The sequence below is a fragment of the Coturnix japonica genome, chromosome 12 (genome assembly GCF_054131305.1).
Source record: "Coturnix japonica strain WE chromosome 12, WE-NBRP24, whole genome shotgun sequence".
Classification (NCBI taxonomy): Eukaryota; Metazoa; Chordata; class Aves; order Galliformes; family Phasianidae; genus Coturnix; species Coturnix japonica.
In genome coordinates, this window is record NC_140674.1 from 17,747,730 (window position 1) to 17,767,768 (window position 20,039).

General features: G+C 35.3%; 1 protein-coding gene across 18 annotated transcripts in view; it reads right to left on the reverse strand.

The window, feature by feature from the left end:
• Positions 1-20,039, reverse strand: part of NAALADL2 (N-acetylated alpha-linked acidic dipeptidase like 2) — a 338,435-nt gene that overhangs the window by 120,389 nt on the left and 198,007 nt on the right. For all 18 annotated transcript variants that reach the window (XR_014933329.1, XR_014933328.1, XR_014933327.1 and 15 more), the window contains one exon: positions 6,201-6,320. Coding sequence is in view for 15 of the 18 variants with exons in the window: in XM_085513285.1 (XP_085369411.1) it covers positions 6,201-6,320 (120 nt within the window). In the remaining 3 variants the exon portion in view is untranslated. The remainder of the gene's footprint in view (positions 1-6,200; positions 6,321-20,039) is intronic.

Below are 20,039 nucleotides of genomic sequence, written 5' to 3' on the forward strand. Positions count from 1 at the left end.
GAATTACTTTTCCCCATTTTTACTGTATGGAGCAGGAATTCTTTCTCTACTTTTATTTACTGCAGTGCACTTCACTAAAAGGATAAGAGAGCAAATTTTTGTCAACTATTCCATATTAATCTGGAGGGATACAGATTGAATTTCTAACCATACTGGCATTTTTTCATGTTTAGGTGGTCTGGGTCACAGTACATCATCCTTCAAACGCTGGAATAAGTACAAGGTAAATCGACATGCTCGGTTCAAATTATTCTGAGTTGAACAGCTTTCCACGAACTGAACAATAGAGCTCAGTGTGATTTGGTTACCATCAGCAGCACAAAACCACTCTTTTGAGGGTTTTTTTTTAAATCATCAACAGATTGCAAGTCAATATCATCTCTCAATTTTCTTTCCCACAGTACCTCACATGGAGACAAAAATGTATCAGAATTGACACACTTTTTTAAGCTTGGTTTTAAAATATGTTTGTAAATAATTTTAAATATGACTTTGGGATTAAACATTAAGTGATAAATCTGTGCAGTTACTTTTCCTTTTTTAAAATCAAGGGTGTGTACTCCGGGCTGGGGATGGATTTTTCAGTCACTCAAACACAACAGATTTATGACCTCAGTGCAGGATGTCTCCAGGTTTCAATAATTAGCTGTTATAGCTTGTTCCTTCAGTTCAAAAGGAGCGAGGAAGAACTGTCATCAAAGTAGGTAGAATATAATTGAGAAGCATATCTATCAATTGTTTAAATTTGATATGCTTTCACATGAAGGAAAACCTATGGTCTTCAGAACAAACAAAATTTCTCACTAAACAGTGAAATACTTTATGCATTACCATTCCCTGAATCATGAAATCAGGAAGAGGTAAACAGTTGACTAAATGTAGCATTCAAAACAAGATTGACTATAATATGAAAACAATTACAAATGTTTCTTTCATGTAGACTACTTGTCCAGCAATTTTTTTTAAAGGCACGGGTATTTTATTATTATTTTTTTTTTTAGAAGTGAGAAAGAAAAATTCAACAAAACCTTCTTCCAACTGGATTGTATCTAATGGATGGAAAAGAGCTATTTGAGGTGGGGAAGGTTAATAACATAAGTGAATTAAAATTTACTAAATGATTGAGTGAAGAAAGGGTTTAGGAACACTAAACGAAAGCTGAAGACTTTTAAGAAGGAATCTTGTTACAAACTCAAAGCGAAGACTACAAAAGAGGGACCACAAGGCAAACAGTGGATCCTCAAAGGCAAAGTAAGAACTATAATATTTTGTAGGAATGCAACTTGACAAAACCACAAACTCTGCATCAGAAAATATGACCACTATCAAACAATCTGAAATCACCTGTGCCTCTTCAAGAGGAGCTTGTGATTACAGCAATTGGAATTAGATTTTAAAAGGATAACAAGTAACAGAAATCCTGAAAAACCAGACGCTATTCAAACAAATGTTACTACACATAGGCAAGTTTAAGCCAATTGAAAAACAGAACAAAGGAAGAGGTTTTGTAGAAATTTGTGACTAGGCTCAGATGAAACACCAACCAGTTTGGGGGCAAAAAAAATCCCCAACATCTGTTTTGAACTAATAGAAGGGAGTTCAATCTATAGAACAAGTGAAGGTCTACATAAAATAGTGTGAAAAAAAACATGGACGAAAACATTTTTTTTCAGTCTAAAGAGGAGAATACTGAAAAGCACGATATAAGAGGTTATGGCAGAGGAAAAGGAGTCTGCTGTATTCTCAGCGCACAGGGCAAAATTAACAGGCTTTAAATGCAGAACTGAATAATGCAGTCCAGGAAACCATTAGTGAGAAAAAATCTGGAAATTTTTACTCTGGAAATAAGAAAACAAAAAATTACCAGGAATCATAGTAGATACCCTAAATAATGGACTATGTGATCTCTTCCTATCCAGTTCTGCAAGTCTAGTTTTATATGCTTCTATAACTTTTTTTCATACTAGCTACACATATGGCTTGAATTTTCAAGAAGAGCTTCTCAAGAGGATAATAATATCATTATAAACCTCACAGTACTCCTAAGGGAAGTATGTAAACACTCTAGGTGCCTTGGAAAGAAAATCACTCTACAAAACAAAAAAACCCACTGTCCTTAATAATGAAATGCATACGAGATGTATAGAGTCCTCGGAAAAAATTTAATCTATATAGTTTGTATACATACACAAGTAGACACACATGTATATAGGCATAAGGAACAGAAGATAGAAGGAGAGACAGAGCCCTAGTTGGAGATTTAAAACATGATCTTTACAGTTGTGTATGCTAGCCATAAAACAAGCCAGATGGAAAGAATCCAAAGTTGAGAGAAAAAAATGCCAGCAACCAAACAGTGTAGATATTAGAAATGTGCAATGACTTTCCAAACCAAACGGATTTTAAATGCAGTTTTTAAATAGAAGACCTTTTGTAAATGACTTTTATTCTATTTTCTATTTACTAAATCTTTGCCTGTAAGTGGCTACCACAAATCCCTGCATAAAAATGCAAACATCCACATTTCTAAACTCGATGACAGTTAAAAATCAGGTCTATGAATATTTACAAAGACTGTAAATATTTAAAATAAATACAGATATTTACACATTAGTACAACATTTTCATTTAACAGATGTAAGAAAAATGTTAATGTGCACACATTGTAAAGATTAAGTAATTTAGCCTCCAGGGCGATTGTTACTCTATTAGAAGTTAATTTAGGTTAAAAATTATCGCTTTTCCTCAAATCCCCAAATTCAAAAATTAAATCATGATCCAGACTCACACCATTCTTCAAAAAATGAATCCAGTCATGATATTTTCCAGAGTTTGAATACCAACATTACTGCACAGTTTTTCTGGAGAATAATAAAAACACCAAAAAAACGACACATCCCCTGGCTTCTTTTATGTGCTCACAGTCATGACATATACTCAGAGAAGCTTTAGGGCAGAGTATCTGTGTGCTGGTGAGATTGTTTAATCAGTCTTTTTGTCACCACACATTTCATACCATTGGAAGAGGATGTTTCTGTCTACAAACACAGCAGGCAACTCAAGCTGCTCTTTCCAAGAAAGGTAATTTACATCACAAGTGTTATGTGTTTCATCACTAGTGATCAATTTAATCACCTTTCCCCATAATTATGTATCCTTTTTATTCAAGAACATAGTGAATGTGTTCTAACCTACTGTACATAACTAGTCACTGAAATTCACCAATAACATGAGTTCCAGCAAAAATAATTACTGTTGGACTGTAGCAGAATTCTAAAAAGCAGTCACATTTAATTTGAAGGTAGGGGAAAAAAAAGTATTTACTCTGGAAGATGGTTCCAGAAGTTGGGCTCCATCTACAATTTAAATTTCTCTAGTTACAGTTTTCTCCTTAAGAAAGATTTTCTTGTTCCAAGTCAAACCCCTCTTTACTATGAAATTATCTGGCTCTTAAAAATCCTCCAGTTTGTAGCCACAAAACTTGTCTAGGAGTAATCACAGAAGTTTGAAAACTGTAATCCTGTCAGTGACTCTGTCTTGTTCCCTCTGCAACTTTCTCCAGCCCCTGAACCATTGCTATCATTCTTTCACCCCAGTTTTAAGCTACCACTGCATATGCAATAGGAAACTCAAAACTGAAAAACAAAGACAAGATTAAAAATTGTTATGAAGATGAAACCTCTTCAGACATCTTTGTGAAAGTCCTTCAAAAATAATGCCCAAATCCTAAGAAAGATAATTGTACAATAAAGGTAGTAATAATGAGAAATTAAAGAACATTAAAGTGTAAAGAACGCAAGTTGAATACAGAAAAAGGAAGGAACAAGATATATAAATACACCTATATATATATATATATACACACACACACAGTGACATCTCTGTTATGACCTACTGTTCTATTTTAATGTGACATAAAAATGAAGCACGTGGACAACAGAGATAAGGAAAATAAAGGTAGAGGAAAGCATCTGCTACAGTAAACTCAGTAAACACAAAGCAAACATCAGGGGGAAAAGGCAGACAAAAAATACATTCAGTGTTGAGATACTGCACACATAGACTAGCTGTTTAATGCAATCTTTCTCTTTTAGTTCAAATATTTTCTACAAAGGACTATTTCTATCCTTCCACATATTTTCCTCATTTTTTAAAATATTATGGTCATTTCAGATCCAAAGAGGCACAATTTATATCTTAAAAAAGACAGTTTACAACCTCAGAAAGAAGAAACAAAAATAAAAGCAAACTTTCTACCTGTGTGAGATGAGCACACGTTTGAGGGATTGCTATACTTTCCCCTCACAACTTCAGCATCTGTTATTAAAGTGACATCAAATATATGTAGGTGACCTGTCTCTTCAGCTGGATCAGCAGCATGTTTTCAAAGTCAATTTCCTGATGACCAACACTGATCACACTTTGATTCACATTACCCAGTACTCTGAATATGCAAAAATGGATCCTTTCAGAAGAGCAAATGAGTGCTCAGCCACTAATTAGCATGTACTCCTTTGGACCAGACTGCAGCAGAAAGAGCAAAAATCCTAAGACAGTCCACAGGAGCAAGTATCTTGCTCTGCTCCTTCAGCTGCACTAGGTAATTTAGACATAGAAAGTGCATACAAGAATAGAATTTAATTGGTAAAAAGTCTATTCTGTAGACACTGTAGACAACACTATCACAGCAAGCTTTGCATCTTTATCAAATTCCTATTTTATGAGCTCCAACTGCTATTTCATTATTTTTGTCAGTTGGCATTGAAATACAGTATAAGATCTATCGGCGGAAATGGTGCACAACAGCCAAGTTCCAACAATGATAACTGACCTTTCACAAACTTAATTAGATTGCAGCTAAATAATTTAGACAAACAGCTAAAGCTAGTCAGATGAAAATGGCATTTTTATTAAGACAAATATTATTCCTGCAGAAAAAATACTAAGTGCTTATTTTCTAAACCTGTGTTGTAGTCCCGACCGTACTTTCTTGTGGCTGACAGAGCAGATCCTGATTCTGTTAATTATAAGATCTGGAGTTACTGTTGTTTTATAATTGCTTCTGTGAATTGGGAATGAATTGTTTAATTATTTATTGGCTAGTGTATTTTCTGAAAGGCCAAACAGTATTCTGTTTATAAAATATTTGCAATAGAAGGCAGTTGCTTGATATTCAGTGTTTAAATGTGTTTTATATGTGGAGTCCATTACATCTAGTGTGCAAACGGACTTTTGAGCTTCAACTTTGTGCTCTCTGCCTGGGCTGGAGTTACAGTAGAATGAGCATCAGATACGCAAGCACTCTTCTTCCTACGTAGCTACAACATCCAAAGAACAAAGAAGGATGGAACATGAAAAAAACAAGATGCTCACTCTGAGCCTGTGAAAACCCATCCACAGGCCAGTAAATCCTGGTGACTTTACAAGAGCGTCTGTAAAATTAACAGAACTAAAGATAAATACCTTTCTGCTTATACATTTTGAAGCAGAAACACCATGAAAGTTAATGCTGTTCTCTGAGGTGGTAAGAACAGTGGTAAGAATGAAAAGAAGAAGTAGGAAGGCAATGGTATCTTACCCACAGAACACAGCTATATCATGTAATGATGAAATGAAGTTAAAATGTGATTTCTTAAATCCATAACCAACATGATAGTCCTCCTGTAATGTATGCTATTTCTTACAACCTCACAGTCTCAGTGCTTGCAGCAGCACATCTGCAGCAAGGCCAAAAGCTCTGGAGGTTAGACCCAGCCCCTTGGGACTGGAAAGACTCTCAGAAGCTGAATGTCAGGTGAGTATACACAGCGCTCTGCTTCTTCCACCAGCACACTCAAAGCCAGCAGGTTAAGTGCTACATATGGTATGTGGAAATGAGAATTCAGCAGTCTTACACATGCAAAGACACAACAACAACTGACCTCAGCTGCCTTTTTCCCCCCCTTGCACTTTATTATTTCTTTCAAGGATTTCTTTATTTGCCAAAAAGCTTATGGTAAACCCAGGCAAAATACAGCATCATACTGAGCTGCCCTAAGATATGCAGCAAAATAAATGTTACATGTAGGTCAAAGGGGCTACCTATAGTGCAGAATCCAAAGCAATAATCTACTTACTGTGGTAGAATGGGGATGGCCTCATTTTGATATTTTTCAACTCAAATAATAATTCACCTAAAATACAGTAAGCATAAAACTAACCTTATAAAGTAAAGGTGATTGTCCTAGCTTCAGAAGTGCAATTTTTTTGGTCACATTTGTAGTGGTTTGAATCCGGATCAAGTCTTCTATGGTCCCATACTGTATATCAACAAGTTCTGCCTGAAAGAGAAGACATAATTCAGGATATACTGACAACTCTGCAGCAGTGGAGGGTGCTCATTCCACAGAAATGAAGCTATCTCTGTAATTACAAGCAGCTGGGAGTTTTGTTTAACCTTTTTTTTTTTTTTTCCTAATCACTGAAAAGGAAGACCTGTAACAGCAAAGACCTTGAGAATTAAATCTGTTAAACACATTTCCATCTTGGCAGTTTTCAAACAATTCCTCAGTAGTGGTAAAAATCAGAATTTTATTTTTTGCCAATGATTATTATAAATGCTGCTGATTCTGATGAGAATTTCCCCTCATTAGTTAAAGGAATGAAATTAGAACTCTGTAAAGGATAATAACTAACTTCTAGTTTTCTCTAAAGGAATCAAAGTCTTGTAAAGCATTTCAAGAAAGAGTGAATGATTTAGCAGGTCATGTGTAAACTTAGGTTTACACACTGTACCAATTGATGGTTTTATTATGGGGACTTGTATGCTCCTTAAGTAACCTTGAGTGTTGAAGTATTTACTTATAGGTTATCCAGAATTAGATAAAACATTTAGAATAGATTATGCCGCTGATGCTTAAGCTTTTCTGTTAATATTTTTATATTATTTAAAATCACATCCAACTAACCACAATGGCTTTACAGGATGATCTTCAGCGCTTTAGTTAGGAGACCGCAAGAGTCAAGCGTGGACAGTAATGGATAAAATTCAAGAAGTGTTTCTAAAGATTTAGTAAGTATACACATATTTAATGACCTATTTATATTTATGAATATGTATATAAAACACATTTCAAAATACACAAATAAAACTAAGGAGTAACCAGCTGCATTTGTCTCACACATTTATAGCAATTAACTGTCAAAAACCAAGTATGAAACTAATTAGTCTTGCATGCTGTTTTTAGGAAGTTTTCAGGACACCAAACAAATTCCTAATCCCCCTAAACCCCTTACACAGTTTTCATATAAAATACAAACAGAAGATAGCACAAACATATTACACAAACATTTAAAAAATAAAATGAGATGAGCAGTACAAGATGGAAAAGTTTCTCCTTCAGTTTCAGTAACTATGGACTCACTGCCAAAGTCAACAGTTCTGATTTTGCACATCTTCACACAAACTGTTTAAATTCTTCCAACAGTTATTCTGGCAGTGTAGGATGTGTGAAATTTCACTAGATTCCTAAACACAGGTATTTTAAGAAAGTGTTTACCCTTATACAATTTTATCTGAACATTAAGAGTTTGTACTTTAACATGTGAATTGAATTCATAAATTTCTGTCTTGCCAAAGTCTACGTCTTCTTAAACACATTTCATTAAATTTTTAAGTTAACAAGTTTCTAAGTCTATAAAATGTCATCAGTGCTGTATAAACAGTCTTTAGAAAACTCAACCAAATTAATTAAACACTTCTGTAACAGGTAAACACCAGATTTTACATCAAGTACTGAAATGAATCGTGCACTTCATACAGATTTTTTAAACACGGGTGGGCTTTTACTACTGAAAGAATATGAAAACTATTTAATATAAAAATTCAAATTGTGAATATAGGCTGAAATCCAATATAAACTTTCCTGTGTGATACTTATACTGAAAAGTATGACAAAATTGAGTGAATTAAGTTTTGGTGCTATTGCAAGTCATGATATTTTACCTAATTTGGTACTCCTGTCTGAAAAGATCTCACAGAATTAATGCAGGTATACACAGTTCATCTCAAAAGAAGAAAGGGAATTAATTAATCATCCTACTTCATTGAAGTTCTCACAATTTTTGCCTTTTGTAGATCTTAGCTTTATTCTAATTTGTACCAACAGAAGTCAATAGGTACATTCAAGTGTAATTATTGGTCTCAAAAGTCTGGCAGTTTGAGAGGTTATCTATGACTTAATTTCTGGGGAGACCTCTAATCCCTTTAGGCCCAATGCTTTTACCACCTACCTCGGAGCAAACAGAAAATCGGGGCTTTCATTACTCATATGAGATTCTGCACTGACTTTTCCTTAGGCAAAATCAATATGCACACATATGATATAATGAAGTATCAAACCATTTGCTTCAAAAGTGTGCCTGGGTGAAAATGAGATACCTGCCCACATTCATATTCACATGCCTCTTCACGTTATTTTTGCTAGCTACTCCTCCAAGATGCTATCTACTCTTCTGTAAACAAGAATACTACATGTTCACACAATTATTAATGTATTTAGCGACTGCCCTTGGATGCTGTTTGTTAATTTATGGATGCAAAACGCACTTTCAAGTGCTGCTTGCTGGTCCTTTCCAAGCACCATATGGACTTTACAAGAGAAGACTGAGTAAAAGTTTTTAAGATTTCTACTTCTTCCTTTCTTGTACACCTGAAGGCAACGTAATACAGAGAGAATCATTCAGTACTAATTAACAACATCTTATCACATATGATACAGCAACACTAGCTTAGAGCAGTCAGTTTTGCTTTTACTGTAAGTGCTGTGGCTCAGTCAATTGATCCTTTATTCCTAGCATGAAAGATTAAAAGTATAATTTTAAAACAATGTTAGAAAAAAGTATATCAATCCAAAAAGTGCTACCCTCTCAATAATCTGCTGGGAAATAGCTATTTATGTTGCATGAAGTTCTGTTTTAGTCACAATAGTCTTAACTCAAAAAACAATGAATAAAGATTAGAGGATTTTTTTCTGTTTTAGAGATGCTTACAATGGGAAATAATTCTCATTTTATAGATTCCAGATTTGAGAAAGTAAAATACCCCACCCGCAGTAACCCATGCTTGATATATTGCTTTCCTTTGGTAGGATAATTTAATTCATAAAACAAAAGAGAATTCTTCCTTTTATCAGATGCTGAAAAAGAGCACTTGTATACTTGATTTAGATACGGAAGAGTAAATCCTCTTTCCCTAAAACTAGAAAACGACTAAACAATGAGCTGTTTTATCCATTTGAATTGGGTACTTACTCTTCAAATTGTTTCATGCTATGCTGTTTGAAAGATACAACTATTTAGGAACAAATTCTGATGTGCAATATGGAGTTTAGAAGTATTCCCCCATGCATGAAATGAAGTAAGGGTAGGTGATAAAACAAACATTTCTAGAAAAAGTAATTATTTTATGTTAGACTTATTATTAGTTTCTAAATCCCAAGATGATGCTCAATGAGTTGTAAACATTCCATCTTAAAAATTATGATAAAAACCCTTTAAAACCTGCCAAATCAAGCATTTTGAAAATGCTACAATCATGGTAGCCAAGGGTCTTTTCCCAAACTCTTCTCTCCAAAATTAAAAAGGATAAACAGCATTCTTCACCCATTCAAAGCTGGGGGAAATATATATAGATAGCTATCTCTTAGAAAGGAAAAGTATACTGTATGCAGGAGGTGGCAGTTGGGATCCTGAAGCTGTCAAATACAATCTTAAAAATTCACTTTCTTAGCAAATACTATGGGAATTAAAAATGTAAAGAATAAATTAAATTGACCAAAAATAGATGAGCAAGGGTCAGAAACAGACGACAAAGAAACCATAAGTATTTCAGAAAACTAAAAACCTATGTATACAATTTATTTAGGACAATCATTCCCCAGAATCAAGACAATTTATCTAAAGAGAAGATAGGGTATTCTAGAAGGACCAATACCTCAGTCCAGTGAGTGTTCACACATACTACATCCTCTTCTTTCACTCAAATCTATGCCCTTTATATGCCCTTCAATATTCAGCTACTGTTTTTAGGCTGTCCACCCAATACAGAGAACAAACACCCAACGTGTGACCAATCACAGCAAAATGGCCTCCAACTATTCATCCTGACAGAAGTAAAAACTCACAAAATACATTTGCAAATCATTATTTGAGTAGACAGTAGATGCATGATGTCAGGGCAGACTTGAATCACAGAATTTCAGTATTGCTATACATAACCCCAGTTAAATGCTTATTTATTCACTAAATAGCAAGTATTTGGTCTTCAAATAGATTCATGAAATTCTTTTCCCTGTGTTTTATTTTGCACCTTACACTGCAAGCTTTTTTCTCCTTCAATATTCCTATTAATGCACTGAAATATCAGAGCAATTCCATATGATCCACAGTGCCAAGCAAAAGCCAGAAAGGATTCTTTGTGTCCAGTTTTTATCATGCTAAATTGCAAGGACATCTGAAACTGTAATTTGTTCTAGAGTCCAATACCAAAGTAAGAGAAAACAATTACGTCCCCTAGCCTCAGAGTTTGATAAGAGATCTCATAGAGCAAATTTAGTTGCTGACACATTTCAGGTGCTCTTTCTTCCCCTCACTAAGCCTATGGCAACACAGCTCCATTCCAGGCAGGAATGTTTCTATAAGTTGCTTGTGCTGTTCCAGTATCATTTTCAGAGAAACACTGGAGTTAAACTTGTAGGCTTGCCTGCTCTTTATAGTTTATAGCAGGTTTTTTAATCCTGCTATCTCCCATGGAGACTGAATTAAGATCGAAGCCTTTTTATAGCCTACAGAAAAGAACCTCTTCTGTGTTTTATGGTTAGAGAGCCCCAGATAAATCTAAGTTGGCATAGTCTCTCCCCTGTTGATAATGCCTATCCAGTAGACTCCTCCCTCTGTTCCCATTTTGAACTTTATTTTTCCTTCTTTTCACTTTTACTTTTTGTCCCTCTGCTCATGATTGCATTCTTCCAGTTTCCTTTAAGCAGAAGGAAAAAAAAATATCTGAGTGTAATTTTTTAATTCATGATATTCAGTTAGATGTCCAATGTGGCAAGCCCCTTCTCATCTTTTCTAACTAGATTTAAATGCTAATCTATTTTTAGTTATTCTAAAGTAATTTTTTATTTTTTCCCCAGTAATGTTAAAATTGATATTTACTTTAAAATCTCTAAGATCTACTTTGGTTATAAAACACTGAAGGACACAATATCATTCGAGGCTTAAAAACATCAATCAGAAATTAATTTCATTATTCTAAGCTTTCATTAAGTGGTGCTGAAATGCCTGTCATCAACAAAGCTCACTAGTAACAAAATTTAATTTCATATATAAGAAAGAACAACCAGAATTTTAAAACAACACATTTTCCTAAGAAGAAACAGTAATTTGTATTTGCTGGTCTGCCTTGTTGAGCTCACACAGGAATAGCTGTTCATGTAAATACACATTTATGAATTACACTGACTGAGGAAAAGGTACTAGAACAAGCAGAATTGTTTAGTTACAATATTACCTTAAAATATATAAGTAAATAAATAAAAAGTACATGGTAAATTATAATGTGATTTAAACTTGACCTTAAAAATTTCCAGTGAAACTGGAATTCTAAAGGCCAGACTGCAGCAAAAGACAGGTTTTATTGGCTACTCTGTAACATGAACCACCAAGAGGCTGAACATCATCCTTCATTCAAAGCTCTTTTTATCATATATATGGAAGAAAAAAAAAAAACAAAAAACAAAACCAGCATTCTCTCTTATAGTGATTTTAGATGTTGAATGATGCCTGGAAGATTCATTTACACACAGCTACTGCACAGGCTGTGGCACAGGCTGCCTGATAAACAGCTACGGCAGGGATGGGTCAGACCCCAGCAGAGCAGGAGGGGGTACTCCAAGGCACCAATATCTCCTCACTCTGTTTGTTCATATGATCTCTGTGAAAAACAGTAAAATATGAGTTTACACCTACACACCTCAAGAAAGAAAATCATCTCCTGTCTAAAATGACAGGTCATAAAAATAGTGTCAAGAGAATGCAAACACTATCAGAGACAGAATGTGTGTGTCAACTGATGTGAAATATTACACGGAAGTGCTTTTGTATCTTTTAAAGTGCAATTGAACCATGTCATTTAATAACTCACTTTAATATTTTAATTTCTTAGAGGCTACTGTGTCAGTTTTGTTAAATTACTTCACCTTCAGAGCTAGCCTGGCTGTGTCAAAAATAAATATCTAGAAAATAACTTTACAATATTCAGGCTTCCAATTTTTCCCTTTTTAAAAACTGCACAAGTTTCAAAGGATGACAAGTTTGTTTGCCCATCAAGTCTCATACTACTGCATGCTGAAAGTAAACTGAAATATATACAATGGCTCTATTTCTATGTATGCTTGCTATACACACAAAAAATATGTTGTTGTTACTATATCTACTTAGAAATAGAAGGATTAAGACACCAACTTCAAAAATGCAGATAAGTACATTTCTGCACAAGAGGTTATCCATTCCATCTTGGTACACTCAATAACAAATGCTCTTTTACATAGTACTTGTAGCCATCACTTGGCCAAACGTCATACACTTAAAACATAATGAGAGAGATGGCAAACCATACAGTGCAGTAAATACATTTGGGAGTTAAAGCAGCATTTTGTCAAATCTGGAGAACTAAACATTTGGTTACAAAAAGGAAAATGGCCCCTTTCACATCTGGTGTGGACTCTGGTTTCCAAAGGCATTAGACATATGTAGAGGTCTCCAAATTATCCTCTTGGGAAAAAAAATACACTGAAAAAATTCACTCTAGAATTACAAATACATGATGGAAGAAAGGGGTTCCAATGAGAACAGCGAGTGATAATGAATTCAAGTGAACAAAGTGACTGACCAAGGCAAATATAAAAGACGGCTACATGTATGAATAGCAAAGCTCTGTGATTGAAGCAGTAGGCATTTCCATTTACAATTACATAACATTCTGGAAATCAAACCTTGCAAGAAACACATAATCTTGTGATTCATGTACCGCATATTTAAAACTGTAACAGGAATAAAAGTTCTTCATTCTTCCAAGCTTTCTGATTTTGTTTTCAAAAAATCAACTCAATTGTCAGTTGGTCATTAACTGCGTCACTATTCACTTTTTTAGGAACTTGAAATTCTTTTCTTTCAGAAATAGTTGGCCTTGAACATGTTTCCTTCTTATGAGCAACAGAAGGAATTAAGCAGGAGTTGAGGATAAGGCTCTGTCAGGTACCCTCGCTATAGTGCAATTAGTAGCTCAACTTTGCATAGATTAAGGCAATGATATTTCTGAGTTGTGCCAGATTTCACATAGACATTTTCAGAGTTCATCTCTGTTTAAGTGTCGGCAGGAGCACCATTGAGAATTTGTGAATTTGGTTCCTATGCTCTCAGCAGGAACAGAAAATCCTTTTTAAGAAAGGAAACCCCATGCAAAGGACAGGAATTACTCCATTTTAGAAGAGACCTGTGAACTGTTCTCTCTGTACAGCTGTGTTTTGATACATTATATCTCAAAAAAAGATGTTTACATTATAAAGAATAAGTGGGAAAGGCTGCAGGGAAACTGCGACCCAGACAACTTGATGGGAGGAAGGAGTAATCCGACCTCTGATGACAGTGGTACAGCAAAAACCTCACCACAACTGATGCCCTGTTGGAGCTGAACAGAGCTTCCCTGATCTTCCACAGCCTGCAGTCCAGGTCAAACACTTTTACAACAGTAGAGAGTTGCTCAGTATTACTGACAGAGTACTTCACACTATAGATTTCAATAACAGCAGTTAGAGGTATTATTAGAGAACTACTAGCTGCCACAGAGATGTGCGTTCAACTCTTTCTCTTGCCCTGGTATGATCTCTCCTGCACAAGATGTTAAATAACCTCTCTAGTCTGCACCACATTACATGACACAAACATTTTCTTTTAGTGGTCAGTGGTCAGATATCAGAGATTTATAGATACAAGAATATGCATTAATACTTTTTCTTTTTTTTTTTTTTAAATAAACAAATTAGTTATAAGAATGATAGAGAAATTCATTTGCCAGTAATATTATTCCCAGCTTCCCATGCTACTTCACCCTACAAAATACTCCCCCTGGCAAAGATCATGCCTGGCAAGCTCTCTCCCCAGATACAGTGCAGAAGGAACTTTCTTGCATATTTAAGAAGCTTTGCTATCTTACAGTTGAAGCTGTTGCCAGACCAATTCTATCCTTATTCACCTCTGTCTGCCCCTTGAAGACACCAGTGTGAAGCAGTGAATCTTACAGAAGACAAGACTAACTCTATAAGGTAACATAATTCAGTGGAAGGAAGATAAATTCCATGAAGCATCTTCTTTCTCAAACACACCTACTCTTGGGCCAGTCACAATCTGGTGATTCATCATTCACTTTCTCTGCGAACTGCAGAGCACAGGAACATAATAAATAATTATGAGGATAGGACAGATATTTCTCATGATTAATTCACATTAAGGCTGCCTTAATGAATGAGATAAACACAGTAACTAATATCCATTACATGAGATGTTATGCATTAGATTTATTTGAACTTAGTAGAAGAGATCGCATATTGAACAAAAAATAAAACCCTAGGAATTCCCAATTCCAGAAAAAGGAAAACTTAATGAATTTTCATCTCTGTTCACAATTCTTTTTTTTTTTTCTTTTTTTTTTTTCTTTCCCTCTTTTCTTTTTAAATCAGGAATACTTCTTACCTGGGACTGAGACTTGAATTGCTGGTTGCAGTTCTAAGTGCTGTATTTCCAGACAGCTCAAAAGTAAGATTTTGAGTGAAGGATTTTTCTCAAGACATTTTAGTCCATTTTAGTATGTTTCACATAGACACCAATACACTAATACAAGTGCATCTTGTACACACAATCTTGTGCAAACTTAGACTTCTCTGTTGTTAGAAAGAGGGTCATTGTTCAGTTCTTATGTTTTTTGTTTGTTTGTTTGTTTTAACCAGTTGTTATCTAAAAATCAAATAATTCGTCTCATGGTATTTTTATCCTCAGTTAGCTTAGACTGCATTTAAAACTTATGCTTCTTTTTCATATATCACTCTTTTCACATGGTCACCTTAGAAAACTGTATTTGGACTTCTCACATTCTATAACAGAAAAAAGAAATCTGGAGACTTGTTTTGTATTCTCAATGCATTTGGAAGCATTTCAAAAAGATCTTTACAAAGAGAAATAAAGAAGTCCTGTAGAGAAGCACTGAACAAGTTAATTAAATTACATTAAAGGAAATCCATTTGTAAGACTCTGGCAAAAATGTCCAATCTCAACCATAGCAGTTACGCTGGTAGACACAGATAACTTTATAAGCAGTTTTGCTTGGAATTCCTGCTCCTTTGCAGACTTGAACAGAAAAAAAAAAAAAAAAAAAAAAAAAAAAATCATTAGATAATGTAAAAGCATTCAAATCCAGGTATACTGCTCATAGTTCATATTTGCTAAGAAGATGCAAAATAAAGAGAACTGATAAATTAGCACTCCCTGGAGCTTAATGTGTCTTGTGATCCTGCAGAAATATTTCCATTTGATTTGGGCTACATTTGCATTTGGGTTTGCACCAAGTACCATTAACAAAAAGTCAGCACAAAATACAAGACGCTGGGCAGATATCAACCCAGACATCAATTGAACTGGACAGGAAATTGTAACCTGCCTGGGCTAAACCATGCAATAAAATAATAGAAGTGAAAAATATTTCTCCGAGTCGTGCATTTATAGGAATATGTCCATGTATATCCTCTCACAGTGACTACTAACAGAAAGAAAGAAGGAATAAAAGAAGTAAACTCTGGATAAAAATATCACAATCATTAATTTTAACAGGAATTTTACATACACTGAAATCTGAATAAAGCCTCAAATCTATTTCCAACATTTTCACTGTCTTCACCTTTTAGTTTTTAACCATGCAAAGGGAATATATGCAATGTTTATGGTTCAGCATTGCTCCAGTTTTTATTGAAAAATGCCTTTGGCTGATTATGTGCAATGGCTTGGAAGTACTCAGTGATCTGTTATGTCAACAGATACCAAGATGTCTTACCTTTTGCTCTTTTGCATTGAAAAAAAGAAAAAAAAATCTGCATGTATTATAGATTCTATTATAAAAATTCCATTAGTATTATTTTATGATATGTTTTACTAAAATGTGATTATTACATTCACAAACAACTGTAGAACAGTAAAATGTGGCAGTTGCCATTTACATCTTCGAAATCCTGACCCTCAGTGATACAAAAATCATGCAGCAGTGTTAACTGGGCTCTTGTGCATGATAAACCACTATTATTTTAGGGAACTGTACAACTGTATTTATGAATGGTTATATGATATATGCCAGAAAACTGACAGGATGCTCTGCAGGAAATCTTTTCAATGATCATTTCTGTAGTTGTTGTCTGGAATTTTAAATTAAGCAACCTTCACATTATGTTTCACAGTTTTCTATATGTAATTATAATGGAATGGCAGCTATGCTGTAGTTAATGCTAACTGTTGTTTTCTGTTTAAAGGTCAAGTTATTCCAAAATCCATATTCTTAGTGAGATTGCCTTGAAAATTTGCTGTGCATACTTCGCATGCAGAAGAGTGTTCTAAATTATTTCTAGATTATTTGTGGAAGAGGCTTCTGAAAAAGTTTTCTATAAATAAAGGATAAATAAAGTTCTTCCAAAATATCTAAACATTAACAAAACTGCGTGATTTTTCTCATTTGTATATGTGTTAGTCAACCTACAGCCCTTGCCATCTGCAAACTGATTGCAGTTGCTAGGGATTCATTTTAGCTAGTACATGTCTCTTCAGAGAAGAAATTTTAGAAAATGTTAATAAAGATAATAATGAACTAAATTGGCATGCCTAAAGGAATTAGATGTACAGATGTATGAAGATTCCCCCAGCTTGATATTTTGCACCAATGTACCATTAAAAATGACTGAAAGACTTAGGGTGAGATGCTATGATTATTTAATCTGAATTACATGCACTCTCTGCCTTTGGAATCCAAGATGTGCGAGGACGCTGCTGAAGGATCATTTGGAAATTTTGCCTGGGGATAAAAATATCCTGGGAATATTTAAAACATATTCTAAACATAACTGTTAATTCAGAAACACTGTTGAGGAAATTACCACTGATTAGCTAGAGGCAAGACAAAAGGTAATAAGGGTGCACTAACATTTCCAGCAAAGAAAGTAATCAAATAAAATGAAAGCAAACTTTTGGGTCAAGGAATTCCAGATGCACTCTATCTCTCCCAAGGAACTCTAATGTTTTGTTATTTTTTGTACAGAACTAGAAATATTGAGAAACTTAAATTTTGCAAGGAAACAGAAGAGTGCTTGCAAAGTGCTACTTAAAGAAGGAGACTGTAGGGTGCAAAGCGGGGACACGGCAATAAGTAACTAAGAGTAGAGAAATCAGAAGTGGAGAAAGGCTACTACCTTTCTGGATGGAGAAAATGGATGGATGGGCAGAGAAGGCATCTAAGCCCAGGCATGGTATAATGGGGTGTCTGCTGTGCTGGGCAAACCCTCTTCCTCATGCAAGACCTGGCAGGAATGTGCACATTGCTTCCTTCATTCCTTCCCTGCAATGATTGAAGAATGGCAAGATCACTGCTAGCTGAGCTTAACAGATGTGTTTGAACTTCTCTCATTGTTTCAAGTTGCATTAATCTCATGGTGGGTTCTCATTTAGCTGAGAAAACGTCACTGAAACAAATGAACCAGAACAGGCTAAAATACTATCAACAGATGTAGAGAATCACTTCTGCATATAGCAGTTACAGAGGCAAACAGTCGGCATCCTCACTTCTCTGCTCCTTGCAGCCCTTTCAAAACTAATCAAAGATACTGCTGGTTGAGTTGAGAATAAAACTGCCTAATATCAGCAGACACTTGGAGGAGAGAAATGGGTCATCAGTCTGAGAATTTGGAAATTAGAAGAAGAAAAGTGCAAGCATCCAGGGAATGTAGATGGGAGCAAGGTTGACTTGGAAATGGGCTATTGATGGGCACTGGGAGAACTGCCTTAGAGATAGGAATAACTTAGCTTCTACTCACAGACCACAGAACTCTGCCCAATTGGAATGCCCATTTTAAGGGTCAAGGAATTGACCTTTTCCCACACAGAACAGCAAAGGACCTAACAGGGAGTTGTTGTAGTCCAACAGGAAATAGTACAGATGAATGTCACATTTCACCTGAGGCTCACTATGCACTCACAACACCCTTTGGAGATCACTGCTGCATGTGGGTTGTGGAGGTGCACCCACCCTAACACATCTTAAACATTCAGCACCAAAAGGAACACACTTCTTGGCAGCTGCCCAGGCACCTCTTCTCAGTGCTCAGAGGCAGTTCCCTGCTCATCACCACTCTCCAGGGACAGCCTGCAGCCACAGCTCTCAGGCAATCCTATGATGTGAGAGCATGGAACAGCACGTTGTGATTCACCACAACACACAAACTCAGAGGCTGGCTAGATACTGTCTGACAACACATTTCGCTTCAGTGCATAAATTCATTGCGATGAGATTTCCCTTTTATACACAATGTAGGCCAGAGAGGCTTTTCCATTTTCATTAAGCAGATAAAAGGTTTAAACTCTATAAATGCGGTTGATATTAAAGTTTTAATAAAAATATATTTCACATTTTTTTTTCTTAGACTGACCTGTTCTTTGGTATATTATTTACATAATGTCCACAATATCTATTTCAGAGCTGACAAGACAGCTCTCCCCAGAACTGCAGGCTGCCCTGCCTGTCACCATGATGGGTAAACAGTGTCACCTTTTCAGGGCCCAATGAATTATAGAGAAGCATTAAAGTGCACCATCCATCACAATGGCACTGAGTAGGTTTTTGAAGTAGATTTCAGATATCACAAATGCTGTTTAGACTGTTACCAGAAAGCACAAATTGGACAGGCTCATATACAATGGCTATATAATGAATGGACATGACAGGTCGTCAAAGAAAATGAGTCCTGCTATTCTACAAATAACCTTGTCAACATGCAGGTAGAGCTATAGCTCTGCTTCTAGACTGACTGCAATAAACTAATGGTTTTATTTGTTTGAACTTCCAGCACACCAAATACACAAATGAGATACAATGGAGCAGCGGCATTCAAGCAATATTAGCAATTCAACCTGATTATGTGACATGTAATAGAATCTCTCTACTAAAGATGTGTCACATTTGAAAGAAAATTATTCAGATTATGAGTAGCTATAACTAGAATATCTTTTCACGGGAAAACCCTCATGATTTAGCAATCACAACCAACTGCAACATATTCAAAATACACAATTTGTAGTTCCACTGCAAGCAATCATCTCACTCCCTGATTGCTGAACCCAGCAACAGCCGACACTTTATATTTCTCAAAGTTTCTCTACCCATATTATCTTAAATAGCGTAGATCATTCCATAGAATTGAAAGTTAGAAAGGTTAGATTGCTACCACTTTCTCCACAGCCTAAACAAATAGGGAAATTTTCCTTTTAGGCAAAATCAAATTTAAAAGCATTCAGGATAGACATCTTTAAGAAACTAGAAAACATCTTTAGTTCTGTGAGGGTGTCAAGTATCTCAAAACACCAACTGTGGAATTACACAGTGAGCCATCCTTGAGCTCAAATACAATCGAAAGGCTTTGTCAAAACCAAGGCCCACCCTTAGTGATGAGTACATAGGCTGTGTACGTGGCCCTTATTTCTTCAGAATTCAATTATGGAGAAAAGCGTCCTGAAATATAACTAAAAGCAGTACATGTGTTTCTGGTAATAACATCAAAGATTTTCCTTTGTACATTCGATTTCCTTTAATCTGATGAATTTGTTAGCAACACATTTATTTTCATGAAAGAAATCTCAAAGGCCACAACTGTACTTTTGCCTCATTACAGTTACTCTTATTAGGTTATGAGAAAATA